The 18,246-nt window shown below is 37.0% G+C and overlaps 1 protein-coding gene across 3 annotated transcripts in view; it reads right to left on the bottom strand.

Annotated features, from left to right (window-relative positions):
• Positions 1-8,702: 8,702 nt before the first annotated feature.
• Positions 8,703-18,246, bottom strand: part of MUSK (muscle, skeletal, receptor tyrosine kinase) — a 132,241-nt gene continuing 122,697 nt past the window's right edge. For all 3 annotated transcript variants that reach the window (XM_011954607.1, XM_011954606.1, XM_011954609.1), the window contains 2 exons: positions 15,980-16,128; positions 8,703-9,395 (listed from right to left, as the gene is read on the bottom strand). In XM_011954607.1, coding sequence (XP_011809997.1) covers positions 8,713-9,395; positions 15,980-16,128 — 832 coding nt within the window. In that variant the 3' untranslated portion in view covers positions 8,703-8,712. The remainder of the gene's footprint in view (positions 9,396-15,979; positions 16,129-18,246) is intronic.

The raw sequence follows: 18,246 nt of genomic DNA, 5'->3' as shown, positions 1-18,246 counted from the left end.
TGGACACAGAAACAGAAAAGTAAATACTAAATGTCCTCAAGTATAAGTGAGAGTTAAACATTGAGTACACGTGGACATAAAGATGGGAACAGAAGACACTGGGGAATACAAGAAGGGGCAGGTCTTTGAAAAAGGGAGGCAAGGGTTGAAAAGCTATCTGTTGGGTACTATGCTCACAACCTGGGTGACAGGTTTAGTTGTACTGCAAACATCAGCATTACACAATATGTCCACATAACATACTCGCCCATGTACTCCCTGAATCTAGAATGAAAGTTGGAAAAAAAAAAAAAAAAAAAAAGGAATATCATACCCTCTTCCTCCAAAAAAAAAAAAGTGTTTCCTGAGGCATTTCCTGGTCATCTTGCTTTGTTCTTAGAAATGAAATTTATTTGTGGTTTTTTTGCTCTCTCAGTGTCACTCCTCTGTAAGTCTTTCTCTCATCTTCGATCAGTTTATTCCTTATTGCCTGTTACTTGTAAGGGTACTCTGGGAATGGGCTGAAATTAGGGTGGCTGCTTTTTTAGGTTGCCATAAACAAGGCAACTGAGTGATGTCAGATATAATGATGCTGAGAGTCTCCTGAGAAGGTGATCTGAGTCAGAAAGTGACTTAAATGAAGAGAAGATAAATACATAATACTAATGGACTTTTTTAAGATTCTTAAATATAATGCATCCCAATAATTTTAAAAATCAAGATAGCAGAAGTGGAGGTGACTTTAAATTATGTTTTGTCCATACTGCAGTAAAACATCAATTGAAATAAGAAGGAGCAACACTAACATGGCTAAAAATGAAAGTCAGAAAGCAGTGTCATGCCAACACTTCTAATTTTAATCACAGCTCTAAAGGGTAAAGAACACACCCAGAAAATGATAGTGTGTATCTAAGTCTGGGTTTTTTGTGGTTAACATCTCTCTGACATAACCTTAGATACTACAGGTGGTTTCTCTTCTTATGGGCAAAATTCTATATACGGTGTGTACTTTCCAGAGACTGTGGTTTGAAAGAGCAGTGCTGGCCAGTTGCATAATTACAGGTCTGATGATGAAAGTTGTAAGAAAAACTAACCCTGTTGGATCTCTTAGAAGTTTTTAATTAAGAGGGATTCTATAAAGAAGACATGTAACAGCTTACACATAAAGCCTTACCTTGATTTTGCTTCATTCAGATGATATGACCTCTTAGAAGGCAAGGTAAACATCTAGACACATAAATCTTTGTTTATAATGATAAGAAATGTACTGGCAAATATATCAGGTCCCCACACCTATGGGTCTTTCCTGTTGATGTAGTTTCTGACCTTCCAATATGTAATGACCCAGTACTGAAGGCCATGTGCGAGTGGTGAGTGGTTTCTCTGGTGATCTATACCAAAATAAAGGCTTGTAAGTGTTCTGTCTTGCTGGCTGTGCTACGTAAATAGATCTGAAACAAGTAAAAGAATAGTTACCTGAAATACGCTTGCTATAAAGCTTTGAGTCCACTGTAACAGAGATATGGCCTCTTCATAATAAAGAACACTTCGGTTAAAATGATGGAATGAGCACCATATCGAGTTCTCCTCTCCCGAATTCTGATGGAGTGACACATAGACCATGCAGAAAAGGAAACAGCCAATCATGCTGCAAATCAGGAATGGGTAACAGATAAATGCAACCCATTTGCAGCTGGGGAATTTCTACCAGCTGTAATGGGAATGGGCGAGGGTATTGAAAGCTATTAAAATGGATACAATCTACCCTCTTTAGAATAAGTACGTAAGTCAGCAGCACTAGGACACTGCAAGTGTGCATGTGCATTGGAGAGGCTCTGAGACTTCTCCTGGGTATGAAGGCAACACCAAGCTCCGTAGTTTTCAGCTTTGCTCCTAGATCAAGCAGAAAGCCTAGTCCCGGGGCGGAGAATCTAAAGTTATCATCCATAATATACAGTTAGAAATGTGAGTGTAAAGTTGAGGAGAGAGGTTTGAGCTAAAAATAAAAAAAATCTCAGCATACAGGTGGCATTTATAGCCTTGCAACCAGAAGAGATCACTAGGGATGAATATAGATAAAAGGGAGATGTCATCCAAGGATCGAGGTGTGGTTTGTTCCAACATTAAGAAACAGAAAAAGAGGGAAAAAAGAAGTCTGGAGACAAACAAGACAAAGAAGGAGTGAACCGGTAACTCCTGAACTATTTCAACTATTCCAGAGAGGTCTCTTGATGAACATGGTAGTCAGAACCTTTTCTTTTCCCCTCAAGATTTCACCAATATGACAGTAAATGTATATGAATAAGAATCAATCTATGTACATGCTGAAGCCAATCCAAGTGCCATCACTTTGACAAATATTTGAAAAGTGGAAACTATCTTAGTGTTCTTATCCATGGATAAGACAAGGTGCAGGAAAAAGTAAATTGCAGCTTTTGCAATACACACAAGCCAAGTGTCAGGGGAGGGGAGACGTGATTTCACATGTCTAAAGTCTCCATGCTCAGAGTCAGCAAATACTGAGACAGGGATGGGCTGTGGGTTGTCAATCAGGATGGTCGACTAGAAGATTGTGTATAGAGCAGGTGGACCAAGAGGCCTCATGTCTATTCCCGTGAACTGCTATTTGAATAGATCAATTTGCCTGAGAAAGGTCCTTGGTGTGAGTTTGAAGGGTCCTGGGTGGGAGGCAATACAGAAAATGGGGAGAACATCATACTGTTTTGGGTAAGGGAAACAGTGAAAGAATAGCAAGTAGCTCTCCCTGGGAGTGAAATACGTCAAAATATTGTATCTCAGAGCACAGTCTTTCATCACTTTGGAACTGTGGGCGTTCTGACTCAGGCTGCCTATACTTCCTCATGAGCCCCAGAGCCCAGAGGTAGCCATCCCATGGAAAAGAGGTCACGCTGGGTGAATATACCAACAAAACAGCATAGGGGCCCCACTCCTGCTACCAGTACTAACCAGAGCAACTCTTCATTTGTAATTATGTGTGGTAGATAAAAAAAATCATCAAAATAATTTTCAGAAAAAAAAGGCATGAAAGAAGAGAGGCAGCAGAAAGAGGAACAATAAAACAATGTTAGGAAGAGAAATGAATGTAAAACTTTTGTGATTTTTAAAATATTCACTCCATAAAATAGAGAAAATAAGAATTAATGTATATCAAATGTATCTTATCAAAATAATGAAATACCATTATTTGGCAATGCATACATGACCACATAATTGCAGATATTTTATTTTTGTTTTTTGATGTTTAGAATCAACCTAGTCAAAGCACCTAAATCTTGATTTGTTGCAGAACAAAATGCAAATATTACAGATTCATAGAAATGAACATATAGTTGACAGCATAGAAATAGGTGCATAGTTGACTCATGGTGAGAGTAGAGGGCAGGGAGAAGTGATGGAGGGAAATTTGAAGCTCTAATTTTATCTAGCATAATCCAGAATCAGTAGGTAACCTTTATTTAGAAATATTTGTGAAAGTTATGATATACACTATAATGTTAGAAGTTAACATATCTCAGGAAAAGAAAAGGGAGTTTGAGTAAGAGTGATGCATATTTTAAAAAAATTGATCAATTCAGAAGGAGAAATGCAAATCTATTTGTTAGAATTGCACTGGTAATCACCAGAAGAACTAACACTACAAATGGGTGAAGTGGTTAGCACTTAGGCTGGGACTAGAGATAAAAAGGAAGAAGGGAACTTTTATTTTTTTTTTTATTTGTACCCTCTTGTGAGTTTTTTTAAACAACATTTTTACATATTACTTTCATAAATAGCAATTATTTAAAAATAAACTAACCAAGATTATAGAGGAAAAACTCCTGAGTTTTTCCTAATACAATGTTAATACAAATGCTAATGCCAATACAAAACTCTAACAGAGAAGAAAATAATAAACTTTTAATTTTATGAACTTATTAATACCGATGCAAATATATGTTAATAAATTTGGTAGTTAAGTAAAAGATTGATGTGATTCACCCAAAAAGTTTATTCCTGGAAGACAAAGATATCTCTATATTAGGAAATAAATGCATACAATTGTACATATTAACAAATCAATTAGGGAAAAAAGCCACAATTATCCGAATGGACAGAGAAGTCAATGTTCTTTTCTGATTGATAAAACCTATAATAAAAGATAACTAGAAGTCTATATTTTTAACATGATAAAAGTAGTTGAAACATTGTATCACAAAATTTAACTCCTTAATATATAAAGTGCTCTTACAAAGCAACAAGAAAAAGATATACCCAATAGGAAAATAATAGTAGGAGGAAAATCACCAATCAAGTATCCTCAAAACATTACAAAATGTTCAATTTCATCAGTATTTAAAGAAATGTAAGTGTAAGTTATGAAAGAACTTTAAGCTGTTGGCTATTATATTGGCAATGATTAAAATGTTATACTGAGTATTGGTGAGGTTGAAATAAATGGGCTCTCTTATCTGACTAGGAGAGGTACCTATTAATAAAATAATTCAGGAAGGCAATTTTTTAATATATTAAAAAGTATTAAAAGTGCATTTATCCTTTGATCTAGAAATTTCACTTCTAGGATTTATAGCTAAAGAAATCACTTAAAATAAATGCTTTCAAAATTTAGCAACAGGGTGATCAAAACATTATATTTTATAATGGAAAATAGAAATAAACCAAATGTCTAACAGTAAAATAATAGTTATGTGAATTATGATAAATCTGTATAATACTATTCAACCTTCAAAATTAATGTTGCACATGCATACTTGTTCATGTAGAAGATATTTAAGACATATTAAGTGATAAAAGCAAGGCTTGAAGTAATGTAACAGCATGATCTTGTTTTTGTTTAAATTATCTATCTATCTAGCATCTATCTATTTACCTACCAACCTACCTACCTACCTATCTATCTGAAAAAGGCTGGAAGAATATTTATTATGATGTTAATGTTAATTACCAATGGTTGATGTTTTTTCATTTTTATTATTGTTTACTATGATTATACATTATATATTGTATATTATTACATATTATTTTTCTTTTCAAACATATTGCTTTTACATGAAAATAAGCAAATGTTATTTTAAGGTAAAGTAAGTATATGTGATCTCTTGTGTAAAGTATGAAAAAGGCTTAATATGCTTTTTACAAGATAAATCCCACAAGTCAATAGAAAATGAACACAGTAGAAAAATGGGCTGTAGACAATTGCCAAAATAAAAATTGTTAATGACCTAGGAACAAGAAAAATTCAACCTGACTAGTAATTTAAAAAATAAAATTAAAAAGAGGTTATCTTTTTCTATAACCAAAGAGACAAAAGATTTCTAAAAAATAGAAAATTAATTATCTATGAAAGCAAATGTTTAGGGCTATGAGATCTCTTGTACAGAAGTGGGAGTAATATTTCTGCAGAATATGAAACCACATAACAAAAGTGTTAATATTGTACATGCCATTTGGTCCAGACATTTCCTTTCTCTGAATTTTCATAAAAAGAAATGTGGACATGCACAAATAAGGATGTTAATTACAGCATTTTTTATAATGATGAAAATTGGAAAAAACCTAAATGTTCAAAAATACAAGATTGATTAGCTGAATTACAGCATATGAATAAAATAGAATATTACTCCAAAATTAAATTGGATTTTTAGAAGAATATTTAATGACATGGAACAGGTTTGTAATATAATATAAAATGAAAAGAAAGTGTTCTTTTTCTGCTCCCCCACAATAGCAGAGAATATGTTTTTGGATGTCATGTGAAAAATACTCTGGTATCTTACCATGTTTGGCATTTGACCACTAAAAATGACTGCTGGTGCCTTACTGATGTCTGTCCTGGCACTTGGTAACAGTGACACTGTGAGTGTCTCTTTTTTGTCTACCTTTTTGAATTTATATGATGATTCTACCATGAAAAAATACTTTATTTAAAAAAGAAAACAATATTGGTGAATAATGCATCTATATTCCTGTGATTCAGAACATTAGACCAAGCACTTACGAATAAGTTAGTGATCTTAACTTGAAAATGCAATTAGAACTCATGAAAAAATAAGCATGTCACCTATTAGATGTTTTGATTAACTTGATAATGTTAAAGTATGCTTTTTTGCCACTCATTAAAAAGGCTTAGGAAGTTAACAGAATAAAAGATATAATGTGTGCTTGAAACTACATGCAAATTCAAAGCACGTCCACAGAGTTACTGAGGTTCAGTTATTGCTTCTATAATGTACAGAGGCTCCACAATGTGGTGGTTGAGAATTTGGCCTTTTTTGGTCAAAAAGTAGGCTCTGTTACTGTGTGTGCTTGGGCCAGTTGCACAATCTCTCTGTGACCGTTGGAGGTGGAGCCTGCAGTGAGCCGAGGTCATGCCACTGCACTCCAGCCTGGGAGACAAAGCGAGACTCTGTCTCAAAAACAAAACAAAACCAAATAAAGCAAAACTAAAATGTATATAATGATAGTACCAACATTACAGGGATGTTGTGAGGTTTAAGTTCATATATTTAAAGGCCTCAGAATCCACATGGTAAGATTTCAATAAATGCTAGCTGATACTACAATTTTTATGATTATTGTTACTCTATTTCCTGTCAGCCTGATTTCTATGTCTGTCTTTCACAACAAAACTTTATCAGCAGGGAAAACCCGAAGCTGTCTCTGAATTTTGCAGAGCATGCATGAACCATCTAAAATAAGCCATGGATATCTATGCTAAAGTTCTAGACTTGCTGGTGGCCCTCTCCAACTTTTCTGCTTTATTGGCATCTGACTTTCTGTTTTGGACACACACTGCAACTTTATTCTTCATTCAGTCCTTTGGATGACAGTATCAATTTTGGACTTAGAATCATGATTTTTATCTGAAGCACTTCTCTAGGTCTCAGTCCTAAATGCTGACCTCGCTATTTGTGAACCAGAACTGTGATTAAGGACCGCCTTACTGTCATTGTATCCTATAGAATCTATTCAGGCCTGGAATGAGAGGAAGGCCAGATAATAGACAGGTGGACAACAGTGGAGGTTCAGTCGTCGGCTCTTGGGTTGAAGGGAAGAGAATGTCAGCAGGAGGATTTTAGGAAGTGAAACTAAAAGAAAATTGAGGATGAAAGAGAGGGCAAAATTGAGGAAAATTTCTACATTTTTGTCTTGGTTGCCTGGAGGCACTATGAATAAGAAATGGCAGGTTTCCCGTCAAAGATGTCAAGTTGTTACATGAGGCAGATTTGGGGATTTCAGGCAGAGTTTTCCAGCAGACAGTGAAAATCTACTTTCAAGAATTCACACCATTCCTCCAATACCCTAACTACCAATTAGTTTGAGTTAGGATAAGCCGGTATAGAGTAAACTGTTATTTTCTCTTCCCTGTTCATTTTCAGGAGAATTTGGTTTCATGCTATATCGGAAATAAATTCAGATCATATATGGACTTAGATAAAGATGTATTGTGTGAGGTTCCCTTAGGAAAAATTTTGACCTTCCGGGATTTTGGTTTCCGGGGTTTTTTTTTTTTAAAAAAAAAAGTCATGAAATACAACAAAATCAGTTAATTCCACAGCCAATTGAATTTGTTTCTAAAAGGAATAAAATGTCAGAATGCACAGATATATCAGTTTTGAAATAACTCAGAGCCACAAGTGTATCTTTTGAAATCCCATATTATAAATTATGGCTTAAGAGATTTAAATAGACTCTAGTAATAATATTAATAGGTGAGAATTTTGAAATGTGTGGCTTCAAAGGCAAATGCAGAAAAAAATAGTGATACTTTGCAAAGGCATATACATGTCAACCTACAATGTTATTTAAAATGTTATTATTTCTGCCTGAGTGTTTATTATATGAATGAAATAAAAGGGAAAATATAGCTAAATAACTAAAAAAGGACAGAAGTTCTAGAAAGAAGAAGAAATAAGGATTAAAGCAAGGGAAAAATACCAACACAATTTTTAAAGGAAAAGGTAAATCAGTAAGATACAAAAACTTGTTTCAAGGAAACTGGAGGAATAAAATAAGCAGATTTAATTCATGACAAGTGCACAGAAAGGAAAAAAGGAGGGACACAGGACAGAAAAGTGAACTCAAAGTCACAGCCTTGCTGATTTGCTGTTTCATTCCTTAGAAACCCTCTATCAATAAAATATACCCACGACTCTGCAGAATACAAACAAATATAAAATTATGCATTAAATGCAAGAAAGATTTAACAAAACACTGAGACTCATCTTTGGGTGGAGAATGAGTGGCTTTTCCTTCTTTTTAGTTTTCTGTACTTCACCTAAGTGTCTTATATGAAGATTAAGCTACTTTCACAATGGACAGGAATTAACTCGATTAAAAAATGAAGCTCTGAATCCCATTTCATATTAAAATTTAATACAGCAGAGCTTTACTCTGTGACCAGCTGATTTGGAAACTGAACAGGATGACATTCTTCCCTGTGCAGTGTGTATTACAAAACTTCATAAAGAAAAATAGTTGTCTCCATTATCTGACACATTTCCTAGCCCGTGCTTCCAGTCACTGGCCTTCAACAGGTCCGTCTACCACATGGGTTTTGCACTGTCTTTGCTCTCCCTGGGAAACAAACAACATGCTACTCATGTCTACTCTTACTCTTTCCTATGTGGGTCTTGTCGGGCCTCTGGTGTAGGATTCCCCTGGCTCACAGAGTCTGAGAGGAAACTGCAGCATTTTATTTGAACGTCTTCAACCTTAGACACTCACAGTTCCCTCTGCCCTCTCACACATGCGTTCCAGAATTCGGTGAATACTGGTGAAACTGGGTCTGTCTGCAGGCAGCTTGCTCCAACATAGACGCATGAGATTGTACAGCTCCACGGGGCAGTTCTCAGGGCAGGAGAGGATGTTGCCATCTCGCACGTAGTAAATGACCTCCTCATGGGCCATCCCGTAGTAGGGCTGCAGGCCATAGGAGAAGATCTCCCAGAGGACCACGCCGTAGGCCCACACATCAGACTCTGTAGTGTAGCGGTTATAAAAAATGGACTCTGGTGGCATCCAACGGATAGGGATAGCGTCGTTTTCATTAGCTTTGTAGTAGTCTGCTGAGTAGATGTTCCTGGAGAGGCCAAAGTCAGCAATTTTTACCACCATGTGCTCGCCCACCAGGCAGTTCCTGGTGGCTAAATCTCGGTGAACAAACTTACGTTCTGAGAGGTAAGCCATACCAGCTGCCACTTGCCTGGCAATGCAAAGCTGCTCAGCACAGGAGAGGGGTGGGGGTCCAGGGCTGGAGACCTGAGCCCTCATAGACAAGTCACTGTGACTGAGGCTGCACACGGTGTGAGGGGACATGCTGCGGAGGAACTCATTGAGGTCACCATAGGCCATGTATTCAAAGAGCAGGCACATTGGCTTCCCGACAGCACACACGCCTGGAACCAAAAGACCATCCTCTGTTAGTCTCAGTTTCTACAATGAAACAATGGAAAGAGTACTCCAAAAGCAAACAACCAGGTCAGAACATATGAAGCCCTGTTTTTTGTTGTTGTAGTATATTTGTTTTTTAATATTTACATCCTTTTAATCACAACACAAAAGAAGTCTCAGCTAGGAAATGCACTCTGGTTAGTGGGGTTTCTGTCCCTTGGCTAAAGTTTTTGAGGACTTCCAGCAGAGCACTGTTGTCCTGGGCACTTGTCGCAAGTACATCATACATGGCACATCAAGTACATGGTGCATATAAGTACATGGTGTATCAGTTCATTGGAGTGGCTCTTCTCTCTGAAATCTGGAGGCCCTGGTTTTTTGTTGACAACACTATAGTTGAACCATGACCCTGTTTCTCTGCCTAAACATCTCTCTTTGCCTTTAAGATTCAGTTTATTTATCACTCTCCCTAGGGTGCCTCAGCTCCTGACCCTTCCAGTAACTGTTAGATTTTCCTACTATCATCCTTTCACAGAGAACCTACCATCCTGTTTTATAATCATTTGACTATTTGAGGTTTCTCCCCGACATTTTAGCACTTTGAAAGGAGAGATTGCACCTTATTCTTCTTTAAAAATTCCCCACACCTACCATGTGTCTGGCAGAGCAGATGTCTCATAATGTTTGGTGAATTAATTTATGAATGGATGCTTGCTCTGAGTATGTAATACGATTGCTGTCTGTTTCTGTTTACTTCTATGAAGGATGTTAATAAGAAAGATGTGTCAAGTTTGGAAACAATAACAAATACAATTCAAGTGTCTTAGATGAAGTATTTAAGTTGCTGCAGTAAAACATTTTGAAATTTAGGTTTTACAAAAAATGTTAATATAAATAAAGTCTTAGATTTAAAGCCAGAAGATCATTTTCTAATCTTAAAGTCTTGATATATTTCAGAGGGAAACTGGAGAACCTGGAGTATTAGATAAGATGGGCATAATTTCACATCACCTTAAAAATAGATTATTAGATCTATTGGGTTTTTTTCAGGCAAAAGTTAAAAGTAGCTGTTTGAAAAAGAGGAGAAATGAGGAATACTGCTATCTTGGTTTATTTATTTTGGCATTAAATTTTAATTGCAAGGACCTCAATTAGCACCTTTATATAAACTAAAGGGAAAAAATAAAGAAATACCAACTGGATAATACTGAGAAATTTCCTCTATGGGATCCTTTCTGGATAATCTTTAGTTAACAGGGACTTACCTATCTCATCAACCTAACTCATTACCATTGTTACGTTGGTTGAGTTGATTTAAAAATAATTTCTTATACTGGAAAAAAGTGAAAAATATTTTTCTCAAAAATAGAAAAAATTTCTAAGTTTATTTAATGAAATTTTCCACTCTGATAAAGAAAATATTATATAAAAGATTTCTACTTTGTGATCATTATGAACAATTATATATACATGTATATAGATATAATTTATAGTTAATTATATATGTATATACATTTATTTAAGACTTTGAAATGTTTTCTATATTGTAATTACTCAAAACCATCTCTTAGTTGGGACTTCAAAATGGAATAATTATTGAGAGGAAGACTGTGTTTTATTCATCCTTGTAACCTCAGGTCTAACATGGCTCACTATGGGTTTTCAATATATGTTGATGGGTGGATGGATTAATTAATGGGTAGGTGGATGCATGGATAGATTTAAGGATGGATAGGTAGATGGACGGGCATAAGAAAACCTCATGCCTAGCCCAAGCCATGTCTTTAAACTTTGGCATGACATCTTCAATGAATAATCTCACCTGATTGTTCTACTATTTGCTCCACTGCCAGAACATTCTGTAAGAGTCTACAATATTTAATGCCTACTCCCATTCGAAAATTCTACATATTTCTTTAATTATACCATTTTTTCCCAATTTATGACTACAAAACCATTGTACACTTTAGGATTTCAATAAAGGGGAGTCAATTTTTTTTTTTGAGACGGAGTCCCCCTCTGTCGCCCAGGCTGGAGTGCAGTGGCCGGATCTCAGCTCACTGCAAGCTCCGTCCCCCGGGTTCATGCCATTCTCCTGCCTCAGCCTCCCGAGTAGCTGGGACTACAGGCGCCCGCCACCTCGCCCGGCTAGTTTTTTGTATTTTCAGTAGAGACGGGGTTTCACCGTGTTCGCCAGGATGGTCTCCATCTCCTGACCTCGTGATCCACCCATCTCCGCCTCCCAAAGTGCTGGAATTACAGGCTTGAGCCGCCGCGCCCGGCCGGAGTCAATTTTTAAGATACGAACATGTTCAGTAAGTGGCTGATATTTCAAATATATAAAACAAAGTAGATTTCTTTTATTGATAGTAGTGAATTTTATGGAGTTTCCCAATTCCCCTTTCTTCCACTGTTTTCATCTTATATCATTGGGATTAACTTCCAAGAAACTATGAGACTAGTGGCATCACTTGCATGAATGATTACTGTTTATGTATACTTGATAAAAAATAGAACCTGTGTCCATTGGATATTGAAATGGAATTTAGATATAGCATTTAACAAATGGCAAAATAAGTTTCAGTTCTTGTTGGACAATAAAAATGAGAGAAAACTCCAAGTACTGATGTATAAGCATGCTACTGTGGTGATCATAATTTGAAAATTGTACATAGTTTGTGTTTGAGTCAATTTCAGGAATTCAGGATGTTATAAACTGTATATGAACACAGAGTCAACATTTTAAGAAAAGTTGAAATAGGAATTGCTTGATAATCTTGAAAATATACATGTATATATGTTTGTTTAATGAGTAAATGTATACTATTTGAGAAAGTAAATAAAGAGGGTAGGGGGCAGAAACCAGATTCAGATTTTTGTGTGATGAAGAATGAATAAATGAATGTTTAGGATTTGAGGAAATGGAAGAAGTATTTTCAAGATGAATTGTTATGTACTGAATATCTTTTACTCATTTATTGAACAAATATTTATAGAGTACCTACAATGTGCCAGAAAGTATTCAAGATACTACTATAGAAATTCTTGATTTTAATATTTATCTAGGTTCCTTCCAATATCCTGACCACTAAATTACTTTACTTCTTTCCTTAGACCTCTGCTCAACTTCAGCTAATTACTCTCATTGTCATACCCCTGACCTTATCATTCCATACATCTGTATACCTCCCATAATCTCATTTTCAGTTACTCTATTTGTTCATCACTTCCTCCCTTTTTCACCCTAGTTCACTGCCTCGAGTGCCCTAACTCTAAAAAATCCTTTGACCCAACTGATACTTTTAATCTATTGATCCTACCCCCTTTTAATGATCCCTCACTTTCTTCACGTTTTGTCTTCCTTCCTTAAACAACTTAAGTTCCTTGATCAATCATAATAATCACTCCTTTGCATACACCCCTCTTACTTGCCTCAATTTGACTTCAACTTACTTGTGTGGCAAAATGCTAATTCTTGTTAAAATTAAAATTCTTAATTAAAATTAAATTAAAATTTAATTCCTCATTAATGGGTCTATGCCCATCTGGTGGCATTTGGATGAATACACAACCATGCTGACCAGTCTCATGTTAAACGTGTAATCTCTAATTTCAAGTAAGTTTTTAATTTTCTTGCCAATCATACTGTCTTTCTCTAGTCCATTTTATATTTTATGTAAAAATGGATTTTCTTAGATGACGATTTATTTCTTCTCTTCCCTCAAATCTTCAACTCTTCTCCCATTCCTACCTCTAATATGAGATCTTGATTCCTACCTCACACAGAAAACTAAATCAGTCAGAAGAGACTGTCTACAATCTTCAGTCAATACTCTCTTATTACTATGGTTGATCTGAGCATTCTCTTAACAAAGGCCAATCCATCCAACAGTGTCAAGATTCCATTCCCTCTCACTGTTCAAAGATGTTACTTCCACTATTTGCCAGCCCTATAATGAATTTTTCTCTTTACTGGATCATTCTCATTAATTTACAAATGTGCTATTATTTCTACATGAAAGGAAGCATGCCTCTTTCTGCCCCCTTCAGCTCTATCCATGTTCCTTGGTTCACCTTTATAGCAAAACAAGTTGTTTACACTTTTTCTCCAAATTTTCTCTTCCTCTTCTTTTGAGCTCACTTACATTTCCTCTTGCCCCCAACATTCCTAAGAAACTTCTCGTCTCAGGGTTACCAATAAACCTCCATATTTACAAATTCAAGGTCACTTTATAGTCCTTCTCTCACTAGACTTAATGCATAAGACACGCTCACTTTCACCTATTTAAAAAACTTCATTTGACTTCCAGGACACCACACTCTCTTGATTTACTCTATTTCACTGGTTGCTCGTTTTCAGTTTGTTTTTCTTGTTCATCTCCTCTTTCTCATCCTAAATGCTGGAATGCTCCTGGCCTTGGTCCTTGGACCTCTTCTCTGTTCTGGCTTGCTTTTTCCATACTTAGGTGTCTTGCCCAACCTCATGGCTTTAAATACTCTATATACTGCAATAGCCTTGGATTCATGTCTAACCAGAACATCCTTTTTGAACTCTAAGCCTCCGTATCCACATGCCTCCTTAACTTCATGTGGATGTTGAATAGGCATCACCAAAAAACACATCTTTTTTTTTTTTTTTCAGATGGAGTCTTGCTCTGTCACCCAGGCTGGAGTGCAATGGCACAATCTTGGTTCATTGCAACCTCCGCCTCCTGAGTTCAAGCAATTCTCCTGCCTCAGCGTCCCAAGCAGCTGGGATTGCAAGTGTGTGCCACCACGCCAGGCTAATTTTTGTATTTTCAGTAGAGATGGGGTTTCACCATGTTGGCCAGGCTAGTCTTGAATTCCTGACCTCAGGTGATCTGGCCACCCTGGCCTCACAAAGTGTTGAAATTATAGGCGTGAGCCACCATACCCAGACAAAAACCACATATTTAAATGAATTCCCACTATCTCCACTAAAAGAACCTGTTCCTCCGGGTATTCCTCAACTCAGCCAACGCCACCTCCATTCACTCATCTGCACAGCCAGATACCTTGATACTATGTTTGACTTTTCTCTTTTCTGCACATCTCAGATTTGGTCTGTCAGCAAATTATTTGGCTCTACTTTCAAATTACACATGAGAATCACTTCTCACGATCTTCACTACCACCACCTGGTCCATTCCACCATCTTCTCTTGCTGCATCATTGCAATACCTGTTTGCTGTCTTCCTGAGTTTATTGCTTCCTTTCAGGCAATGCTCAAGAAAACAGCCAGACAAGATCTGAAAAAATGTGAGTTGTGTCATGTCATGTCTTGGCTGAAACTCTCCACTTGTTTCCCAACTTAGCTTAAAAGCTAATGTTTTTAATAAGGCCTGATAGGACCTGCCCACCTCCCCTATTACTTCTCTGATCTCACCTTTGATAACTCTCCCCATCTTTCACTCTGCTCCAGCCACATTCATCTCCTCACTATTCCTCAAGCATGCCACATCTGCCTTTGCCACAGTACCTTTGCAAATGCTTCTCATTCTTATTGGAATGTTCTTTTCCAAGATATCCACACTGTTATTCCCTTGCCTCTGCCAGGACTTTATATAAATGTAATATTTTCACTGAAGACTTCAAACATTGTAGCTCACATTCCAAAAACTTCTCTGCTTTAACATTTTAAAAAGTCTTTAGAACTTAATATTCAGCATCCCATATTTTTGTGTTTATTTTTATTATCTCTCTCCTCCAATAGAGTGAATGTATGCTCTATGAGAGCACAGATTTTTTTTTCTTTCTTTTTTAAAGATGGAATCTCGCTCTATCGCCCAGGCTGCAGTGCAGTGGCGTGATCTCATCAGCCAGAGTAGTCAACCTCCACCTCCCCAGTGTAAGCGATTCTCGTGCCTCAGTCTCCTGAGTAGCTGGGATTATAGGCCCACACCACCACACCCAGCTAATTTTTCTATTTTTAGTAGAGATGGGGTTTCACCATGTTGGTCAGGCTGGTGTCAAACTCCTGACCTCAAGTGATCCACCTGCCTCAGACTCCCAAAGTGCTGAGATTGCAGGCTTGAGCCACTGCTCCCAGCCAAGAGCACAGATTTTTGAAAGTTTTATTCATTTCTGTATAATTAATACAAACTAAATATTTGTAAAATTTGTGTTGAATTTATGAATCTGGAAATAAACTGGAACTCAACAATGAATAGAAAGATACAAATCACTGCTCATGACATTCTAGTTAGGGAAAAAAGAGGAGAAACAAAATAAACAAGTAAAATATATAGACTCTTCAATATTGATACATTTTGTGATAGAGAAGCAGTATTAGATTTTTACAATGGGGATATTTTAAACATTTTTGTAAATAGTAAGGAGGCAGCAAAGACAGAGACAAATTGAAGTGATGAATTTAAAGAGGGATAATCCATTAAGCCATGAATGTTCTATAGGGTTTGGATAGACCAAGGTGAAGAAGCTAACTTTGAAAAGGAACAGAAATGTCTCACTGATCAAGGAGAAAAGGAAAAAGCATAAACAAGGGAAGAAAAACTTGGAAATCCTCTGTTTTCTGATGAAATGCATATCCTTACTTGTATTTTCATACCTAAGAGCTTCACAATGTTAGGGTTGTCAAATTCTGCCATGAGGGCTGCCTCCCTCTGAAAGTCCGCTTGCATATCTGCCGAGGCTTCTTCTTTGAGCATCTTTACTGCCACCATAGTGAAAGGTTCATAGGGAAGCAAACCTGGTGCCCTGAGAGATACATTTATTGAAAAAGAAACCAAAGATCATGGACAACATACATACCCCCATTATACCTAACCACATTTATACATATTCTCCCACCTCCCATGTGTGAATGGCTGGTTAAGGCTCGTGCAGCCTTTCCCAGAGCCATAGGATCAAAGAAAGACAACATACTTAAAACTCCTTGATGTCAACTAATAAAAATCACTGGTGTTGGGCCGGGCGCGGTGGCTCAAGCCTGTAATCTCAGCACTTTGGGGGCCGAGACGGGCAGATCACAAGGTCAGGAGATCGAGACCATCCTGGCTAACACGGTGAAACCCCGTCTCTACTAAAAAATACGAAACACTAGCCGGACGAGGTGGCCGGCGCCTGTAGTTGCAGCTACTCTGGAGGCTGAGGCAGGAGAATGGCGTAAACCCGGGAGGCGGAGCTTGCAGTGAGCTGAGATCCGGCCACTGCACTCCAGGCTGGGCAACAGAGCGAGACTCTGTCTCAAAATAAATAAATAAATAAATAAAAATAAATAAAAATAAATCACTGATGTTATTTTCAACAATTTCAAACAATGAAGTTTGAAAGATGCATTATTTACAAATTATAGGAATTCTAAAGTATACACCCCCGATGGGATTATCATTGCCATCCTAACCCCTTTTATTTTTTTTTTTTTGAGATGGTGTCTCACTCTGTCCTCCAGGCTGGAGTGCAGTGGCTCAATCTTGGCTCACTGAAAGCTCCACATCCTGGGTTCACGCCATTCTCCTGCCTCAGCCTCCCAAGTAGCTGAGACTACAGGCGCCTGCCACCATGCCCGGCTAATTTTTTGTATTTTCAGTAGAGATGGGGTTTCACCATGTTAGCCAGGATAGTCTCGATCTCCTGACCTCGTGATCCGCCCACCTCGGCCTCCCAAAGTGCTGGGATTACAGGTGTGAGCCCCTGTGCCCAGCTATATCTTAACCTTTTAGTCTTTGTCCAGAATCTAAATTCCATGATGTAGGAACCATGGCTTACTCATCTCTGTACCCTCCATTGAGCCTAAAGTGGTGCCTTGCAAATTTTGGTTTCCAATACATATTTGTGTGAGATTTTCATTATGCATGTAACCTCTATGCCAGGGCCACCATGAGTGGAGATTAAGTTGTGTCTTCCCCAAGAGCACCAGGCCAAAGTGACAGTTGAAGATTAAAACGAAATTCATTTTCTCTGGCTCAGCTGTGTGTCTGTAGAGCCACATCCATGCAGCAGAGAGGATATTTTATTCCAGTTCGCACAAAAGTGATAAATAGGCTAATATTGGCCCTAATACATACTCCTTTCTTGAGCTCATTGTTTTGTAAATTTGTGCCTTTTTATTCCTTTTCTGTTTGTCATTTCATGAACATCTGCTTAATATCTACACATTATATTATAATGTAAGGAGTTATTATTTAAAACAATGTAAGAAATTATGATTAAAAATATATGATAAATTATTTCCTGAAAAGGAAATATTATTGAACTATATTACTAATTTCTTATTTGAAAACTGTAGAAGTGAAGATACATTTACATCTCCTATAAATTAGTTATTTTAAATGCAATAAAATATATTATCTCCATATACACTACTGTTTTCCAGCAAAGAGGAGAAATTAAGATTTGAAGTGTATTATGCAATACAAATAAGGTTAATGATGTAAATAATTAACTAGTTGGTTGTTTTTTTGTTTGTTTGTTTGTTTTTTTGGGACAGAGTCTTGCTCTGTCACCCATGCTGGAGTGCAGTGGCACGATCTTGACTCACTGCAACCTCTACCTACTGGGTTCAAGCAATTCTTCTGCCTCAGCCTCCCAAGTAGCTGGGATTACAGGTGTTCACCACCATGCCTGGCTAAATTTTGTATTTTTAGTAGAGACAGGGTTTTGCCATGTTGGCCAGGCTGGTCTTGAACTCTTGACTAAGGTGATCCTCCCACCTCAGCCTCCCAAAGTGCTGGGATTACAGGCATGAGCCACCACACCTGGCCAGAATTAACTAATTTGATAAAAACTTTTAATATAGTATATGAATACTATATAATACATATATAGAATTGTATTAATACTATATAATACTGTATATTACACTGTGTGTGTATA

The sequence above is a fragment of the Colobus angolensis genome, unplaced genomic scaffold (assembly GCF_000951035.1).
Source record: "Colobus angolensis palliatus isolate OR3802 unplaced genomic scaffold, Cang.pa_1.0 Scaffold386, whole genome shotgun sequence".
Taxonomy (NCBI): Eukaryota; Metazoa; Chordata; class Mammalia; order Primates; family Cercopithecidae; genus Colobus; species Colobus angolensis.
This window is presented reverse-complemented; position numbering and strand designations above follow the sequence as displayed.